Below are 19,993 nucleotides of genomic sequence, written 5' to 3'. Positions count from 1 at the left end.
TGTTCTAGTGTAGTAAAAAAACCCAAGAAACCTCAAACCAACAAACAAAACCACCTCAGAGTATGGGAGTGTTTCTGGAAAGATTTGTGCTAATAAAGGATAGTATTCTTGCTAAGTATATCTTTTCACTATGTTAAAATTTTTCCACCTATTTTCACTATTATGCACTAAAAGTACTTCTAAAGTAGGATGCTAGTTAGGGACAGTATACTGTAGGTTTTGAAGTTGTCAAAAGATGACTACTGCTAAACTCAAGTGTTTAATAAGTGCTTAAGCAAAATTAATGGTTAGAAAGGGGCTATTGTTCAGAGATAAGAGCTAATGGAAAATGCTTTAAGTCCATCTGTCACCTGAATTTCCAACACTAAAAAACCCAGAAAATATTACTGCATCTATGGCTGATGCTTAGTTCTTGATCAGATACTTGCACCTGTTTTAAATACTGGAACAAAACAAGCCTTTAACTCCTTGTTACTGAAAGGCTCTATGTAGTGTATGAATTACATCTGTTTTCTAATTTGGCTCAAATTCTGACATTGAGTGATTTTAAAATGTACTTCATTTTCAAGCAGTAGTCCAGAATTTTGCCACTGTACTTCTTATATTCAATAAAAAGTTTAAGATTGAGTAGTGGATTCCTGGTATCACTTAAACTTTATGCTTCTGCACATCCTCTAATGTCCAACAGATCGTAATGCACTTCTGAACCTATTCTGCATATCAGTTTTTGCATTAAACTGAATGTAGTAATTTCTGTGTTGAACACAAGAACAGAGGAAGCTACTTGAAATCTACCAATGTTAGTGGAAAAATTAGATGTTGTGATCCTTTGGAGTGGGTACTGTTTTTCAATATATGCAATATTTGCTCAGTGTGTGTCTGTAGGTTTTAAATAATTAGCTATTGATTGTGTGGCACTGGAATACTAATGATGACTTATGTCTATTTAATCAGGACCGAGTTTGGGTTACGGTTTTGTGAACTATGTTGACCCCAAGGATGCCAAAAAAGCTGTCAATACCCTGAATGGATTGAGACTTCAAACTAAGACTATAAAGGTATGGAGGGTTAAAACAATTTAAAGAAACTGAACTGGTTTGACTTCCTGATTTGTTTTACAAGTGTAACAAGCATTCAGCTAATGTCAGTAGAATAAACTAGGATTTAATGTAGTAAATGATCCTTTGTAGTGTTTAAAGTTAGATTAAGTAAAGAAGGTATAGAAAATTACATTTTCTTAACCAGCTTAACACTTTAGATGTACAGTTGAATTGCTTTAACTGAGGAATTGTTATATACCTTAGTTGAAGAAATGCAATATTGCATGTTGTTTGAACACCATGTGCTTCCTCATTTTCTCAAAGATGGTATAATTTACTTAATAATACTTCAGGTTTTATGTTAATACTTGTCTTGTTTGTTTTACAAATTCTTAGAATGAAATGCTGAAATAACTATTGGTTATCTATGAATCACTTTCTTTCTAGGGCTCTGGGCTTTACATCTCTAATGTTTGGTATTCCCATCTTTTTCTGTTATGTTACAACTTCTCACATACTTTTTTACTAAATTCAATTTCTTAAAATTCTAGAAACAAATCTTGAGAGTTACTTTCTTCATACCCTCTTTTAATCCAGTACCAGAAGACTGAGGAAACTCATTTGAGCAATTGAGCGCTGGGATTTTGAGAGAAAGTTGATTAAATTAAATTGTCAGGAAATGCAGGTTTCCCAGGTGTTGGTGCCTGAAGGCAGTATATATTCCAACTATCTCATTCTTCCTAATTAAACAGCAAGGTTTGCTAGCTGAGCACTTGTATAGTGGCTGCCTTCTAACTTAAGAGCATGTTTAAGACATGAAATAAAGTCCCTCTAAAAACATTTGTACTTCAAAAGCAGTGCGAAGCTACTGAAAGTCAACTGAAACAAAAATAAGATACCAGTAGTTTTGGCAAAAGTGTCTTGCCTGTTCTGTATTCATAAGATTTAATAGAGTGGATTACACTATTGGAAACTTAAAATACTACTTTGTAACTCATGGCACACAGGTACAATGGATGAAAGACCTGGACCAATGCTTAAATAATGAAAGCTCTTTGTGTGTTTCTGGCAGACTTCTTGCCCACAGTCCTCTCTCATTTTCTACTTTGGGGGAAATTGAGCAAAGTAATTTTGTGCTCCAGGACTTTTGAAGCTATGTTTTGTGTGGTGATGAGAAAGGGAATCTGTTTGTGTTCCAGTAGTATTGTTTGGCATGTGATGCCTTAGATTGAGCCAACATGACTTGTATGTCCAGGATGGTGAACTGGAAGTTCTGTTGATTTATAGGCAAAAAAAAGAAGGTAGGTAGAGAAAATCAAGTCAAGTCTCCCAAGTCAAAATGTTCCCTTCAGGAGGGCTGCAGTAACTTACTTGATGCTGACCGTATTTGAATTTTTAATCCTCCTTTACCTTGCTAAGAGATAATTTAATCAATTTTCACCTCTTAAAAAAAAGGTGAAAATTGAGTAGACGGATATGAGTGATGACAGTGATGCTTTTTATTTCCTGCCTTCCCAGGACCAAACAATGGAATTGTAGGTTAGATACCAGACAAAGATCTTAACAGTGAGACTAAACTCAGGTGCTTATACATTAGATATCTTCAGCTAAAGCAAAGCTGAAACTCCAGAGTTGTCACAAGCCAAAATGATAGCCTCTTTGCCAAAATAAAGAAAATCTCTGTTTAATTTGAGAAAAAATATATTTAAATGCCAATTGTTAATGTTACAAGTAAATTCTGACTGTAGCTACTCCCAGTCAGTCCTGCTGAACTTCAGCACAACCTTTCAGTGTTAGTGGGCATGACTTGAGTGCCAAAACTGTTTTACTGTCTTCTCCTTTATTTACTCCTCTTCCTTTTTGGACATGGGGTTTCAGGCCAAGTTTTATGGGACTGGATTTTCCAAGATCACAGAATCATAGGATGTTAAGGGATTGGAATGGACTTTAAAGATTATCTAGTCCCAACCTCACCACATTTATCTGTGAAGCAGTAGAAATGCCCAGCCTAGATGTAAGCATTTTGTAGCTTACATGTTCCTCAGATCAGCCAGGGAGCAGTGGTAGGCAGAGGTCAAGTTGATGTCTGAGGTTGTTTCTGCCTCAGGTGGTAGCATCTTGGGTGGAGGAAGTATCTTATGAAGTCTCAGTCCCCAGGGCCTTTGTAGAGGTTACTTCCTTTTTATAGACCACAGTGTTCCTATTTGTTCAGAGTTGGTAAGTCAATTACAAAAACAAACATACAAACAAAAAAAAAAAAACCTCCCCCCCAAAAAACCCAAACCAAACAAAAAAGATCCAAACCAAAAACCCAGCCTGTTTGATAACTCAGACTCTAACGTATTACTTTCATCTTCAAAAAATGCATGTAATTGAGATGTTTTATGTTTACCTTCATATAAAACATTATTGAATAGGAGTGCTAGTGTATATTTAGGCTTCAAAAGAAAAAAAGTTAGGTGTTTGTTCTCTCTCTGCATTTTTGGGACTTCTGCAGGAATGCTTAGTACTTTACTAGATAGATGGTTCAAATTTGTTTTTCATTAAGATATAAAACTGGAAGGAACTTTGCTGGTTCAGTCATAGTGTGATGTATCCTCACATTGTGACTGAACTCAGTGTAATCCTACTCAGAGGAAACTGACTCTCCTGACCCTGATCTGTGATGCTCTGGATTGGGGCTGTGACAGATACCTCTGATCCACAGCTTAGCTTCTATACTAGCCTGCACGTCATTGGATATATTTTTTCTCATCTCTAAGGGTGTGCCATTTTGTGTTTTCTTGAAATAAAATACATTGAAAAATTGGATTTGCAAAATGCTGGATTAAGGGTTGATTTTTTAAATATTGATAGCAACACAAAATCCTATTACATCTTCCCTTTTTTAAGAGAAAACCCTGTGGAATGCTTTATGGAATACTTTACTGAATTTTTTGCAAAATATCTCAACCAGTTTTCAATTATGTATCTCCAAAGCAAGGATTAGCAATCTTAGTTTTTTCTAACATGATGGCAGTTGTATTGCCTTCTCATTTAACTGAATAGTAAGGGAGCATGTATACTTTGCTGGTAAAGCCCCTTGTGAGTGTGTTAAGATATGTTAACCCTGTTCAGCTGGACGGTATGCCTCCATTATTATATAGTGCCCTCTGTGGCATAATTTATGGTTTATTTGCAATGTAAACTGTGAAGTTTGGCCTTCACTAAGTTATGCAACTTTAGGGTGGAAACAAGTTGCATCTTATACAACATAAAATATTTTCTATGGCTTCTCTTTCAGAAGATGATGCTGCTGATGAGCTTTTTATCTCTGTTCTGTTTAAAAATTCTATTGGACTTTTGTACCTGGAGTGATTTCTCTTCTTACCTGCTTGCTTGTCTGTGACTTTTTTTCATTTAGGTTGCCCTGGAAAGATCAGTTCTTCCCAGACGTGGAAAACTCAGTGAAACAAACTGGTTGTGAGAGTCACTGATTTATACATAGGGTTAAGAAAATTGAGTGCAGATTTTTGTTGGATTGACTTTGTGAAGAATTGATGGAAGTCTGCACGCATTGCTCAAAAGCCAAGTCTTACGCAAATAAAAACAAAACAAAACAAAAAGACTACAAAACAAACAAAATAAAAACTCTACTTGTTATTACTAAGATTGCGTAGCATGGGGAGGGCAGAGTACAAAGATGCAGCATCAAAGTCCTCTAAGAAGGTTGTGGCTTTTTGCATGGATTCAAAATGCGGTAAATGTCAGGCATGGAGATTTGTTACTGTCTGTTGTTTTGAAGGCAGTTTTTTTGTTTGTTCGATTGGGGTTTTTTTAAGTATTGTTATTTTGTTTTAAGTCCAATATTGGTTTTCTTTGTAAGACAATTTTTTATTAATTTAAAACATGGTTATGATTACTTCTGAAATTATGGTAGTCTTGAGATAAATAGACCTCTGTTAATCTAGCACCTTTCAAGGTTTTTTGTCTTACTGAGTGTTGACTCTGTTGTCTTTCATCCGTGCAGTAATAGTTTTTTCCAGAAAGGTTGTAAGATACTGCAGTTAGATGTAAGTTGCAGTAGATGTGTTTCATGCATTTCTAGATGTTTCTGTGGAATTGTGCAAGAGACACCCAAGGGTTGTGCTTGCCAGAATCTCTGTCAGTAGTAGAAGCTCCTTAGGTATGACCTGAGGTTTACTCATTTCCTTCAGGAGAATAATTCATGTCTTGTGTTTAAGATTCTATTCCTGTTTGTATTATTTATGTGGAGCGCTTACTATTATACTATATACTCCTGTCCTCCTTGAAAGGTAACTGCTTTCTTTATTCCTAGTGCATCTGAAATTCCTGTGTTCTTGTTGTTTGGGCATGAGTGGGGATCAGAAACATGAACGTGAAGTATGAGGGGAGGTCTTTTGAGACTCTTAAGAATATGAAAATTATGAAATGGAAAATGTTTGGAGACTTGATCTCCTTTCATTTCATATATTTTATTTGTACTTAGAATTCTAAGTTGAGTATTTCTTATTTTTAGCAAGACAGTGGTAGTTACAGACTGCAAGTTCTAAAGTGCTCTTCTGCACTGGTCCTTCTAAGGGCAAAACAGATTTGCTATTCTGTGATTGTAGTATATAATTGCCATCTCATGTTTCATGTCAGTGAACTTGATTATTGTTTTTCTTTTATCAAATATTTATGACCCTGATTTAAAACTGTTACAGTGTCTTGAGACTTCTGGGAAAACCTCCTCTTCTGTTTCCATCAGTGGTAGGATTACCAGCTGGTTTCTGTTCTTAACACATAAGTACATTTGCTTCGGTTCACCAAGTGGATTTTTTGGGTGGCAGTTGCTTTAGACCAATTCTTCTGAAAGCCTGTTTCTGGTCTTCCTGTGTGCTACATATAGCATCATTTTCTTTGAGCAGTGTGCTGTCCTTAATTGGTTATATCCTGAGGATATAACCTGGTACTTATATTCTATATATTCTGGTACTTATTCCCTGAGATATATAAAGACTGGCCTTAAGTCTGAATTTGTCAGATCTGTCCATTCATGCCCTTAGCTGAGTGGCAACAGATGTGGATCCCATGACCCACCTCAGGCCCTTGACTTGGTGGTGTAATGTTTGCACTTCCAGTAACAAGTCTTTCCTACTAACTGCAGTAAAACTGTTTTTAAATTGATATCTCCAGAGTAGTGCTATTCAGTGTTGTACAGTGTTTGTCATCATTAAATATTTAAAACTGTAGGCTTTCAGTCTGTTTCTTGACTTGCCTTGTTCAGTGGTTTTGATATCACATAACTGAAACATTCACCTGTTGAATTAGCTGTGGAATGAAAATCTTGGTACAGGTGTTAATTCAGTCCATATAAAAGTTGTTTGAAAGAGACTAAGTATAGCAACTATATTTAAACTACCTGCAAGTAATTCCTGAATGAGCAAACTGACAGGCTGTAAGTAGGGAGATTAGTTTGGAGAGTTTCTGCTTTAAATGTGTATCACAATGAAATTACTGGACTTCGACATCAAAAATTAAGAGGGAAATGTATATCACATAATCTAGGCAAGGTTCTTTTAATACAAATTTTATACAAGCAATATTTTGTGGTGTCATTGTTTTTCACTAGTGGTGCTGATTTAAATTACATTGCATTTCTGAAGTTACATGTTTCTTTCAGATTTTTTGCCTGACCAGTAGTTCTGGTGCTTAGCAAGATGGTTAAATAGTGTGTACAGATATTGGTGATTAATCACAGATTGTGGTTTAATATGTGTTATTATTGTGACTAATGTGTCCAAATTCAGTGTGTTGGAATAGTCACTTGTAGGTAATAACAGTGAAACTGGATATGTGAGAGTAGTGTGTACTGGTTAGAGTATTGTTTCCATTTACTTGCACTCTTGAAATTCAGTTTAGGCATTGACTGCTATGTCAAACTTTTTGAAATGTTTTTAACCAGGGAAGTCACGGGCAATACTGGACTAGCTGTCATAATGCAAGAACTCATACTCACTTACCAGAGGAAAAAGAGAGAGTTCTGCAAAAGCTGCTTTGTATTTTGACAGGTTCCAGTTCTGTAGGATAAGGTAAACTTGCAGTAAGTTAGCAAATATTTTGTGCAGGTTTCTTCTCTTCTGATAGACTTTGTGTGAATTTATATTTTTATATGTGACAGGCATGTGTCCAGCAGTGTGAATTCCCCCTTGAAAGACAGAGTCTGCATGGGTTTGGTAATTCATGATTTTATGGGGACTAGTCCTATTCCCCATGCAGTTTGTCTTCATTTCTTGGCCTTGGGTCTCCTTAAAGTCCTGTCAAGTGAAGCATGGAAGTTTATTTCTTAAAGAAGCTCAGGGCCAAATGGGTAATTGAACAAGTTTGTTCATTCTTTAGCTATTGGGTTTTTTTGCATGGTAAAAAAGAGTAACTGTCACTGTTTTGGTTGCTTCTTTGGCTGAATGCAGACAGACTTTACTCTAGTTTCCTGTAACTTTGATCTTAGGGCTTTAGCTCTTAAGTGGTTCTCATGTGGAAAGAGCAAGGCAGTGTGACTTACAAGGTTCCATGCTGGATAGCTACAAGGTTTTGAGGTCAGTCCTCCTCAACAACCTTGCACAAAGCCTCTGTGTGGAACTTGAAGGATCACAGCAGTGTTCAGGGTACTGCTTGTTTAATCTCCAGCATACTGTCTTCTGTTTTGCTTCCACAGCAGTCTTAAGAGTCTGCTGATCTGCACAGAAATGAGACAAGGAAGGATTTGAAAAGAAATACCAAAGAATTAGGCAAAAACACAGAATGACAGAATCAAGTTCCTGTTGCCCAGTATTGGCTAACAGTATATAGAATGGGAGAGGAGAGGAGATAAATCAGAGTACTTCTTGAGGATCCTTTTTACTTTTATGTTTTACATAGGTGAAAAGACTACATGAAGTATTTTGTCCTGTTGGAGAGGCACAGATGTTCTAATCATTCTTGTAGTAACGCCACTGGTACAAACTTCGGTAGGAAGTAGTGAACGTGCTGGTTTTTAGCATGTGTCTAAGTGTCAAAGAATCTGCTTAATCATCTTAAAATATTTTAACTGACTCATCAAGGCAGCAGGTAAAAAAACTCCTGTCCAGAAGGATCTGAGAAGTTCACTGTTAAATGGCACTTGTTTTTAAGGCCTCTTGCAGAAATTGACAAGCTGCTAAACAGGCAAAATACAGGTTGCGGTCCTCCTTCTGCCATTCATTCTTAGGCCTGTGAAAGTGAGGTAGCAGAGTTTATCTTGATCTCATGAATGATTGTGATTATGAATCATTTGGTAGCAAGCTCAACACACAAAAAAGACACAGCACCTGAAAAACACTTGCAAACCTCTAAGTGCTTGAGACTGTCTTTCTGTACCTTTGGCCCACATATCACACTGAAATCTTAATTTTTTTTGTATGTTTTAGTGCTTTTTAATAAGAATTCATGGAACATGGGATATTCATCGAACTTCTTAAATTTGTTGCTTTAATTGTATACTTTCTCCACCACGGCTTGCCTAGCTTTTTCTCATTAAGTATATATGAATTCATGTAGTGAGCTGCTCCTGTGTGGTCTAAGTTGCCTTCCTTCCATGTTTTGGAAGCCAGCTCCCAAAAAACACCCCAAAACCAAACCAAACAAAAAGACCCACTGAACTGGCTTTGCAAAGTAACTGTTCTGTCTGTTGTTGGAAATGTTTTTATGTCTCAGAACAGATGACACTGTCCTATTTCAGCTGGTTTTAAAGTGTTTGTCTTCTAGATTTTTAAATTTTTTTTTCCTAAGGTTTCTTATGCACGTCCAAGTTCAGCTTCTATCAGAGATGCAAATTTGTATGTTAGTGGACTGCCAAAAACAATGACCCAGACAGAACTGGAACAGCTCTTTTCCCAGTATGGACATATTATTACTTCTCGTATTCTGGTTGACCAAGTTACTGGTAAGTAGGCAGTTTTGCATGGCCTTTCATGGACTCACAGTTCGAGATATTTCATCTTTCAGTACAATCTTCTTATCTCTATAATGTATAAAAGGTGTATGTAGGCCAGATAATTCTTTTTTCTCCTGGAATTGTTTATAAATATGCATGGACAAAAATAGACTGTGTAGTGTACCAAACCAGTTTGAGTTATTTCCACCCTGAAGGTGCACATCTGAAGCTTGTTCGATGAATTGTAATAAATTTACAGCTCCCATAATCTTCCTTTCCAAGCTGCTGTATGAAAATAGTTTCCCAGTGCCTTACAAAATGCTATTAATTTTTTTTTCCCTAAGAAGAAAATTTTATGCAGAAATGCACAGCTGGGTCTCTGAGACTAGAAGTACAGAAGCCTTAGGTGAGCAGTTGCTGTTAAGACTGTTTTCAAGGCTAACGCATTAAACTTGGGCACACACATGAACTTTGAGTTCCTCAGAAGCAAGTAAGTTCTGTGATTACCCATGCTGTAAAGTACTAAGATGTAGCAGATTATTTGTATTACTACAGTATGTGTGTCAATCAGGTAATGCTTGTCAGTGACATTTTGTGGTTACTCTTCAGGCTTGGGACAGTAATGCCTGTGGTTTTTTGCTGTCTCAGATGGCTGATCTTGAGGATCTTTATAGTTTTCTGAATCACCTGCTGTGAAGTCTCTGCCAGAAATAAGAAATTTAATGAAAAGCCAAGTACATGACAGGAGCATTGAATGTACAAAGCAACATACAAAGAATCGGGTTCGGAGAATTCTCCAAGTTCTCCCCCTTCCAGAACACTAAGTGGTGGGACAGATTAAGTAATTTACTTGCATAACCATTCCCTGAATAAGTTGGGTTTGATTTCTTCTTTTTTTTTTTTTTTTTAAATAGTTGTACCTTTTCAAAGCTGCATATCCTCTTGGGTTGCAAGCAGCTTTCAGCTGTAGAAGGTCATAAGGTTTTTTAATTGTCTTACTTTGAAAAGTTTGCACATGCCAGCATTTGAGTCACGGCTGACCTTTAGAGGAACTTGTGTGTACTCCTTGGACTTCCACTAAGTCAAAAGAAGGCTCCATGTTGATACACAGTACTTACAGAGTGTTTTGATAGGTTGGGTTGTTGAGAGTGTAGAGAGGCCTGGAAAAGAAAGCTAAAGGCTGAATACTGAACTGTAGATGTAGCAGATTTGCGGGACAGATTCCTAGTCTTTGTGCAATAGATAGCTGTTCACTGTAGGTTCCTGTATGTTCATACATAGAAATAGATGGCATTTAACAAATGGACAGGTAAGTAAACACAATTGAACTTCTAATAAGTGTTACAATTCTATTCATATTCATAAATCCTGCTATTTGCAGCATACTTTCTGGCATACAGATTGTTGTTAAGGCTTAAGCTTTCTTGCCTCCTTCTATTTAGTAATTTGGAAGAAGTAGGCGCCGAATTGTATGAATAATAAGGTTGTGATACAAACTGACAAATAAAAAATGCAATGTTGAAGCTGTGACATTTGCCTCTTTAAAGCTTTCTTATGTCTATTCATTGTCACTTTTGATGGCTTAAATCATTGTTTATGAGCAGAATACATTTCTTGTCATTAATGTCTTTCTCAGTTGAGGACAAGTGTCTAACTCATCTGGTTATTTATGCTCCAAAATATAAAGGAGTTCTAAATGGCACTAGAAATATTATAATAAAACATTGATCTAACTAATGTTGTCTGTTTGTAGCTTTAATGTTAAAGTTCAAGTATCCAGTGTAGCTCAATGTGTTTATGTCTAAGACACTTGAAATTTTTGATGCGTGATGTTCCTAAGAACTTCCATAAACACTTTTGGATTCCTTTGCGTGTTGCATTTGATTTTTCTATATCAAGAAAAGTTTCCTTCAAAAGTAACAGCTAGTGAATGTATGGTGATTCACCAGAACCAAGTCTTTTAGTCTTTTACTCAGAGATAACCACTGACTCTTAAAACATGGCCATAATCCCCATTATTGCAATATAGTATGTGCATGTCATCATCCTCTGAGTATATTTGCTCCAAAGAGCAAATATAAAAGCTTCAGGGAATACTGCAGGAGAGCAAAAGCGCTTTTTTTTTTTTTTTTTTTTTTTTTTTTTTTTTTTTTGTCTGCTAGAGAGCGGAGAATTAAGCTATTTGCAGAATTGTTGCCAGTGTAGGTACTGCAGAGTAGCATGAGCTGACCAGAGGTAGCAGTGCAGCTGGTTTGGGTTCATCTCCATCCAACAAAATTGCTTTGTTTCTGAATTCCACTTCGTCTCACTATATTACACAAATGTATCTTACATCAGTTCAATTAAAAATTAAAATCAAAATTACAGTAGAAAATTCTTACTTTATGCAAAAGCTCAGTTCTGTTAAGCTCAAAATTATCATGGGTTCACAGCATTTGACCATCAACATAGCAACTGGCCCCACAAATAAAAGTTAACATCTAATATTCTGGAGTCTGTGAATTCATTACTGTATGCTTTTTTCACCTTGTGCAGGGGTGTCACGGGGCGTGGGGTTTATCCGGTTTGACAAGCGAATTGAAGCAGAAGAAGCTATCAAGGGCTTGAATGGTCAGAAACCTCCAGGTGCCGCAGAGCCCGTCACTGTAAAGTTTGCTAACAATCCAAGCCAAAAAACCAATCAGGCCACTCCAAACAGAAGGTATCCCGCCCCTCTAGCTCAGCAGGCTCAACGTTTTAGGTAAGTCAAATAATGTGCACAAGTGTACTGAAACTTGCATGTTCCCACAGACCTGATTGATTTGCCTCCGCTCTTATGCATTCCTACTTGTCGTTCTGTGTGGGAAGGAAACACGTGAATGCTGAACTTCAGCTATGCTACCACAGTACAGCTAAAACCAAAATGCATGCCATCCTATTGATTTCAGTGTCTAATAAGCATACTTACTTAAACCAAGGTGGCATCTCTCTTGGACTCAGTCACTTAATTTTTTTTCAAAGATTACTTTTCATTTCCTAAGTTATTCTTGATTAATGTGCAAGTTGATTCAGTTAATATTGACCGAGGAGATACAGTAGTTTTTTCTTAGCATGGCATGCCACAGCCAGCTTCCTCTTTATCGACCCATGCATTTTTCCTCCGCATTCTGGCTTTCAGTTTTTTTTCCTGTTTAGTTGTCTGTGTTCTCCATGCTGTACTTTGTCTTTTCTTGTCACAACCTTTCATAATGAAGATTGCTCACATATTTTCTGCATGTACTTTTTGGGGACTTGCATTCCCATCATGTTGAAACAGTTGCTATATACTTCCCTGTGCTATTTAATGTATTGAACAGATGGTGAGAACAAAGTGAAACAAACACTGTACTATCTATATCCATGAGTACCTTGGATTTTTTTTGTCATCTTGATTATTTCTTCCCTCCCTCTGCCCCTAAACAGTATGACTGGGTTGTGTTAAATAGTAATCCACTCAAGGAATATCTGTTTTGTTTTTTAAGAAACAAAACCAATTGACAGTTTTCTTCAAAGAGAATATACCAAATTTCAAATGCTTTGTATTGGCTAGGCTTGCTTAATCCAAATATTCAGAGTTCATGGCTTGCACTTCTGTCAGAATTTTAAAATTTTTTCTTCTGTTCAGCTTTTTGGCTTTATCTGCTGCATCTCAGAGGTGTAAGGAGTAGGTGTTCTGCTGTAGGAGAGGGGATAACAAATTTTATTTACTTTTTTGTAGCTCTTTTTACTGTTTCTTAGGTAATAAAAGGGCTATCTTACAACAGTGTTCTGAATATTGCATAAAAGTAGACTTGCATTATTCTATAGACAAAGTCTGAGGGCAGAAATTGCAGGATGGACTCAAGTATATTGTATGGAAAAAGATCATGGGGTTTGTGTCACAAGGTTATTCAACATACTCTGGCAATGACCTGATGCAGTTGCCCCATCTCTGTTAATAGTTGACAGAGGCCTGAAAACAGCTTAGATTTTAATAATAAAAGCAACAGGATCAATGCAATGCTTTCTTTTTCCTTATTAAGAGAAAACTTGAGTTGGACTTTCAAAAGCAGATCCATATCATTGTTTCTCAGTTTCCATAAGATATGTAAGTTAAAGCATCTTTAAAAATTTTCCAGTGAAAGTCCCTGAGAATATTTCCAGAGTATTTTCAAGTCTTTAAGGCAACTTCTGAAAAATCATACAAGTGATACCATTACTGTATTAAGTCCTCATCTGACAGCCCTTGTAACAAGGACCTGTAAGTGTGATGTTTCTAGAACTCTTCACCTTGCTCTCCACCACTCATGTCAGTGACAGTAGACTTCAGTCACCCACACTGTCTACTGATAGTAGTCAAGTATTTTTTAGTTTTCTTTTTCTGCTCTTTTAGGGGTTCAATAATTTATTGTCAGTGTATTCTGCAAACCCAGCTCACTGCAGAATCAGTGCTCTCTGGAAAACTAAATGAAGTGAATGTTTTTTTACCTAAGCTCGTGTTTTATTGAGTCTTGATCTATATATATATATATAATAAGACTACCTCTTTGTGTATCTGGGATTTGCCAGATAGAAACAAGAGCTTCTTTAGGGTGAACATGTTTTGAAAGAAGCAGTTTAAGGGACTCCAGGAATAAGAGCAATAGGAGTGGTATGCACTGCATATTTCAGATATTGGCTAGATTATTTCAAGGGGTTTAGAGTTGTCGTGGCGTTCTGTAACTGGGGGAAGGTGAAGCAAGAATCACATGGAGAAATCTTGAAAATAATATATATATTATAGAAACACTATATAATATATATAAATATATATAAAATATATATTAAAATATATTAATAGACACACTTCATCCTGGAAAATTAGAGCATCATAGAATATCCTGGGTTGGAAGGCGCCCACAAGGATCATCAAGTCCACCTTCTGGCCCTTCACAGGGCCAAGGGTCACACCATGTTCCTGAGGGCATTGTCCAAACAATTCCTGAACCCTGGGAGGCTTGGTGACATGACCACTTCCCCAGGAATCTTATTCCAATGTCCAGCCACCCTCTGGGTGAAGAACCTTTTCCTCAGGCACAGCTTCAACACAATTTCAGGGCATTCCCTTAGGTCCTGTCACTGGTCACCACAGGGAAGAGATCAGTGCCTGCCCCTCCTCTTCCTTCCCCTCACAAGGAAATGTAGAGTGTAAGGAGGCCAGGCACCTCTCAGGCTCCCCAGGCTGAACAAGCCAGATGACCTCAACTGCTGCTTGTACAGCTTCCCCTCCAGACCCTTCACCATTTTCTTGTTCCTCCTTTGAACACTCTAGTAGCTTTATATCTGCCTTATATTATGGAGCCTAAAACTGTCCCCAGCACTTGAGGTGAGGCTGCCCCAGTGCAGAGCAGAGCAGGACAATCCCCTCCCTTGTCCAGCTGGTGATGCTGTGCCTGATGTCCCCCCAGGACTTGGGGGTTCTGGGTACCAGGGCACTGTTGACTCATGTTCAACTTTCTGTTGACCAGGACCCCCAGGTCCTTTGCCATGCTTTTCAGTGTCTCACTCCCCAGTCTCTCTGTACATCCTGGTTTCCCTCGTCTCAGGTGCAGAATCTGACACTTGCCCTTTTTAAATGTCATGTAGTTGGTTATTGCCCAGCCCTCTAATTTGTCAAGGTCCCTGCAGAGTCCCTCTGCCTTAAGGATAGTCAACAGGTCCTCCCAATTTAGTGTCATTGGCAAACTTACTTAGTATATGTTCTTTAAGTCCTCCATCCAAGTCATTTCTGAAAATGCTAAAGAGCACTGAGCCTAAAATGAAGCCCTGTGGAATCCCAGTAGTGACCAGTCTGATGTCACCCCATCCATTGTAACCCTTTGTGCCTTAGCCCTGAACCAGTTGCTTACCCATCCCATGATACATTTATCCAGCTGTGTGCTACACATTCTATCCAGAAGGATTTTGGGAGAGGCAGTATCAAAGGCTTTACTGAAATCCAAAAGGATTACATCAGCTGACTTCCTTGGTCAGCTGGGTGGGTTATCCTGTCATAAAAAGAAATTTAAGCTTGACAAGCAGGACTTTGCCCTCATGAAGCCATGCTGGCTGTGATTGTGTTTTTCAATACTTCCCAAAATAATCTCCATACTTTTACCAGGCACTGAAGTGAGACTGATAGGCCTGTAGTTTCAAGTGTCATCCTTCTTGCCCTTATTGAACATTGAGGTAGTGTTAGCCAGCTTCCAGTCAAGTCCATATTTCCAAAATTATTAGAAAAAAACATTGAAAGAGAGCTCACAAAGACACCGACCAGCTCTTTGAGTGTTCTTGGATGAATCCCATCCAGTCCCATAAATTTGTAGGGACTCAGTTGGAGATCCCACACAAGTTCAGGGTTGTACACCATTCTCAGCTGATGCTACTGGAACCCTCTTAGCCCATCATTTGGGCTAAGATAAAAGATGAAGGCAAAGAAAGAAAACTCTGTCTTGTTTGTGTCCCTTTTTGTGGGGTAACCATTTTCATTCTGTAACAGGCTGTTATTTTTGGACTGCTCTTTGAGATTGACATATTTAAAAATCTCTTCTTGTCCCCCACATTGTTGGCAAGCTTCAACTCCTTTTGAGCTTTGGCCGTGTGCCAAGAGAGAAAAATGTACTTTACTACAGGCCACACAAATTTTCTCCCTCCAGCAGCAAGAAATTCTCTATTCTTTCCATAGCCGCCTGACTTTGCCTCCATTCTCCTTACACTTACTTTTTTGCCTTAGCCCTGCTCAGCCAAACTAACCTTTCTGCCTCCCAGCATTCTGGACTTGCAGAGGGAGTAGGAACATGAAAAATCTTTTTTTGGAGTTTATGTTACAACAGTTGTTAGTGATCCAAAATACTGCATCTGTCTTGATAGTTATGTCAGCAAACATGTCAGAGGCCTTAATAAAAGTCCTCTTCTCAACCAGTTTAGTAATGCGGAAAACTTCACTGATGTGATCACTGACTGTAACTTTATGGTAGCAGGATGTGATTCAGGCTAAATTTGTGTCCATGGCACACTTTATAAAATTAACTTCTTATGATAGTGGTTACTACACAAGAATTGTAGCAGTGTGGGGTTTAGATGGTGGATGCTGCTAGGTATTTCTCAATTAGCGTCTCCACAAAGAATATCTGTTTTGTCTTCACTATCAGGTGTAATAAAGTGCCATGGCTCTTTCAGTGGTGATACTTTAACATTGCGTGAGGTTCAGCACAGTGTAATGGATGTGACTGTAATATGCTAAGTTTCCTTAATCTTAAAGTGTGGAAAGGTCTGAAGACTGAACATGTTGCTAAATGTTTTGCAGGTTGGACAATCTGCTCAACATAGCTTATGGAGTAAAGAGGTAATAAGGATTAGTTGGTTCATAATAACCAAATTATTTTGAAGTATTTTGCAAACTCTTACTTTTCAGTAAGACTTACGTTGGATTTTTGCATGTTGAGACTTCAGCTGAGATTGTTCATTTTGATGCATTTTGCATGAAAAAGACAAGCCTTTTGTAGAAGTTCCATGGAATTCCTGTTTCAAATGACTTGCTAATTCTCACTGGTTTTATAGCATGCTTTCCTTTTGATTTTCTGTTACATCATTTCAGACATACCTAGCACTGTTCCCCTACTTGTATATAATTTTTTTACATAGTAATTGTGCAGTTAGGGTGCAAAAAACATTTCTGATCTTATTTTTCTAGTCTGAGCAACATGTTCATTCTGTGAAAAGCTCTGTATCATTATCTTTTATTTTTACATTTCTTTGCTGGGGTTTTGCATGAACAGCTGTATTATGATTGTTTTGCTTTCCCTCATTCTTTAGTAGGTTTCCTCCAATGACCATTGATGGAATGACCGCTTTGGCTGGAATTAATATCTCTGGACATGCAGGAACTGGGTGGTGCATTTTTGTGTACAACTTGGCCCCTGATGCTGATGAGAGTATCCTCTGGCAAATGTTTGGACCTTTCGGAGCAGTGACCAATGTGAAGGTCATCCGTGACTTTAACACCAACAAGTGCAAAGGTTTTGGATTTGTGACAATGACAAACTACGATGAGGCAGCTATGGCAATAGCCAGCCTGAACGGATACCGCCTTGGTGACAGAGTATTGCAGGTCTCCTTCAAAACAAATAAAACGCACAAACCCTAACAAGTTATTCTCAGTGCATTAATACGTGAAAACTATACAACAAAGGCAATTTACAAGAAGCTTTATGCATTAGTAAATGCCTTTGTTGTATTCCAGTGTGGAAATGGGGATAAAATGACTACTTAGCATCCTAAGAATATGTGAGATTTTTTTATTGCTAATATTTGAATTAGAACTTCTTAAATATCTTTTGTCTTTGAGTATTGACAAGAGGTAGAGGGTTTTTACCTGTTACAATGCTTATTCTATTGCCTTCTTTGAAGAAGGTGGGACTTTTAAAATGTTTCAGCTAAGGGAAGAAGTTTCTTTTCTTTATACATGACTTCCTTTAATTTATGAGTAAATATTGAGGTTTTGTGTAATACTGTAATTTTTGTCAGTTCTTGATTTGTTTTGTGTTTAATTTACCTTGCAATGCATTATTGTTTTCTTGTTCAAGAAAAGTAAAGTTTACATGTTATTTATAAAGTTTAAGCAGTATTTATTTCATCATCTTCATTTGGGCTGGGGAGTGGGAGCACAATATTAAAGCTTATTGTAAGAATACTGGAGAACTTTTCGTAAAGCATTGCCAAAGAGATAAGAGCCTCTTTGATGTGGGTTTAAAAAAGCATCTATTTTTATTAAAAAAAAAAAAAAATTTGGAGAAACTTTTTACTGGTCCTGGAACAAATATTTTGACATGAATACTTTGAGAAATCTCTTCATATGACACCTAGTGAGCTTTTAAAACTACCAGAAAATTTGCAATTGTTGGGAAAAAAAGTAGAAATATTTATGATGTAGAACTACTTTTGAGACCTTTGTATTAAGAAGTAAAGTCAATGGAATGCACTGTTGGTTTCATTTTTTGTAATCATCAGTGGAGTCATTGATCATCCTGGTTATTAAGTGGTAGGTGGCTCACTTTAATTTGTGATTTTGAAGCAAATGAAAATTTAAGAAAAGAATATAAGAGCAAGCAGAAAATTCAAACACTGAGATATGGGGGAAATAAATCTGTTCTTCCTAAAGAATTCCCTTCAGATAGAGCTCATGGTGTTTAGTGATGTACTTGCTATTGTTTGAAGAATTGTTTTGTCTTAAGAAAAGACATCAAGCATGACTTGTGAAGTAGCAAATCAACAGAAGTGGCCTGAGTTGGATGCATTGGGAGGTATTTTGAAAGTTATGTTCAAGGCTAACACCTGAGCTTTGTGTAATGTAAATAAGACCTTAAGTTATGAACCTTTCAGCTAATTTTGATTATAGTTTTTTTAAAAGTTACATGCCGAGTGATGTTCAATTTTGAATGTTTTTGTATAAGTTTTTTCTATGTAAATGGCATTAACATTGTTACTTGATGTCTGCTTCATATTTTCTTTTTTTTTTTTTCCTGAGGACTTGAATTTACAGTGCATCAGATCTGTTGCTATTTTTGTCTGTAGATAATCCAGCTTCAGCTGTTTATGGTGATGCAACATTTTCGTTCATTAATATGTTTGTGGTAAAAAAAAAAAAAAGTATAAACATATGTTTTGACCAAATTTCCTTACATTTTTCATATGAAAACCATAAATACCTGTATGCTATTGAAGTTTAACTTTGTATGATGCTTAAATCACTCTTTGGGGAAATAGAAAAAGTCTTTGCCATGTATTGAAGAAATTTAAGGAAAACAAATGCAGAATATTTTCTGATTAGCATCTAGCTTATAATAATTTTTTTTTTTTTAAAGCTGAGGGTTTGGTGCCTTCACAAGGATGCACTGACAACTACGTAGTTACGTCCTGCTTTTTGTATAAACTGAAATGCTCATATGCTTCCCCTTAGAAAAAGCAATGTTCTATGCATAGCATAGTTGTACACTATCTTTGCAGTTGTTTTTGGTTCTTATTCTTTTAAATTGTAGTTATAAAATTTTCAGTATAGTACAGTATATATACTGTGAAGCGCGTGCTAAAGTGAATAAGCAAGTTTTCATGCTGACCCACTCAATGCTATTCAAAAATCAATTGGCTTCCTGAGTACTTCTTCATTCTTAGATGCATTTAGATTGTTAAAAGCTAATCCTCTGCATTAAAAGTTGTATATAGTATAGAAATCACAAACTTTCCAATGTGGGAGAAATAGTAGCTTTTCTGTACTTCTTTCCTGTACTACTATAGCAACTGACAGCATTGATGAGAAGGCATGTAAATTGGGCTTAACTTTACAGTGCTTATCAGAGCACTTAGTAAAATATAAGGCTGGTATTTATTTGAAGTTGTATAGTATGACTTAATTCACATTTGTTGGAATAGAGAATATATTCTGTTGGGTATTTAAGAGGTTGTACATGTTTTCTTTTGTGTTTGGATTCTTTGTACTTTTTCATGTTCAGTACATCAATAAACAAAGTTGAAGGGAAAACAGTCTCATAAGCCATATTTTCTGTTGCTCTAATGACTAACCAAGTGAAAGGTTTCTGCAAAGCTTTTGAGCTACTTGTAATTTAGGTTAGGATCCTAGTTACCAACAAGGAAGTAAGACAATGGAGCTCTGTACCTGTTCTGTTACCTTAGAATTAAGTGTAGAATCTTTTCACTTTAGTTTTATATTAATCACTCAGTACTTAGGCTGAAATAATAGAGTACCATTAAATGCATTCAGTAAAAATTATTTTGCTGTCTGTCTAACAGGCTGCTATGTGGTGTAACTAAGTGAATGCCCTCGTGTGTTTTCCAAGAGATTACACAGAAAGATTAAGAAGTATCAGGGACTCTAATATGGAGGTGCACCAGTTGACCTGTGTTCTGACCTTCCTGAGACAGGAGCAGAGACTAGAAAGAAATCCATATCCAGAGCTTTGTGTAACCTCCCCCTGCCAGGCTGAAGGTA

General features: G+C 37.0%; 1 protein-coding gene across 26 annotated transcripts in view; it reads left to right on the top strand.

Annotated features, from left to right (window-relative positions):
• ELAVL2 (ELAV like RNA binding protein 2) overlaps positions 1 to 19,525 on the top strand; it is an 80,627-nt gene extending 61,102 nt beyond the window's left edge. For 16 of the 26 annotated variants that reach the window (XM_030258548.4, XM_072922482.1, XM_012577493.5 and 13 more), the window contains 5 exons: positions 955 to 1,058; positions 8,829 to 8,982; positions 11,509 to 11,713; positions 16,295 to 16,333; positions 16,804 to 19,525. In XM_030258548.4, the coding sequence (XP_030114408.4) occupies positions 955 to 1,058; positions 8,829 to 8,982; positions 11,509 to 11,713; positions 16,295 to 16,333; positions 16,804 to 17,134 (833 nt within the window). In that variant the 3' untranslated portion in view covers positions 17,135 to 19,525. The remainder of the gene's footprint in view (positions 1 to 954; positions 1,059 to 8,828; positions 8,983 to 11,508; positions 11,714 to 16,294; positions 16,334 to 16,803) is intronic. The other 10 variants (XM_072922467.1, XM_041711395.2, XM_072922484.1 and 7 more) reach the window with 3 other exon arrangements.
• Positions 19,526 to 19,993: the final 468 nt, after the last annotated feature.

This window comes from Taeniopygia guttata, chromosome Z (genome assembly GCF_048771995.1).
Source record: "Taeniopygia guttata chromosome Z, bTaeGut7.mat, whole genome shotgun sequence".
Classification (NCBI taxonomy): Eukaryota; Metazoa; Chordata; class Aves; order Passeriformes; family Estrildidae; genus Taeniopygia; species Taeniopygia guttata.
This window is presented reverse-complemented; position numbering and strand designations above follow the sequence as displayed.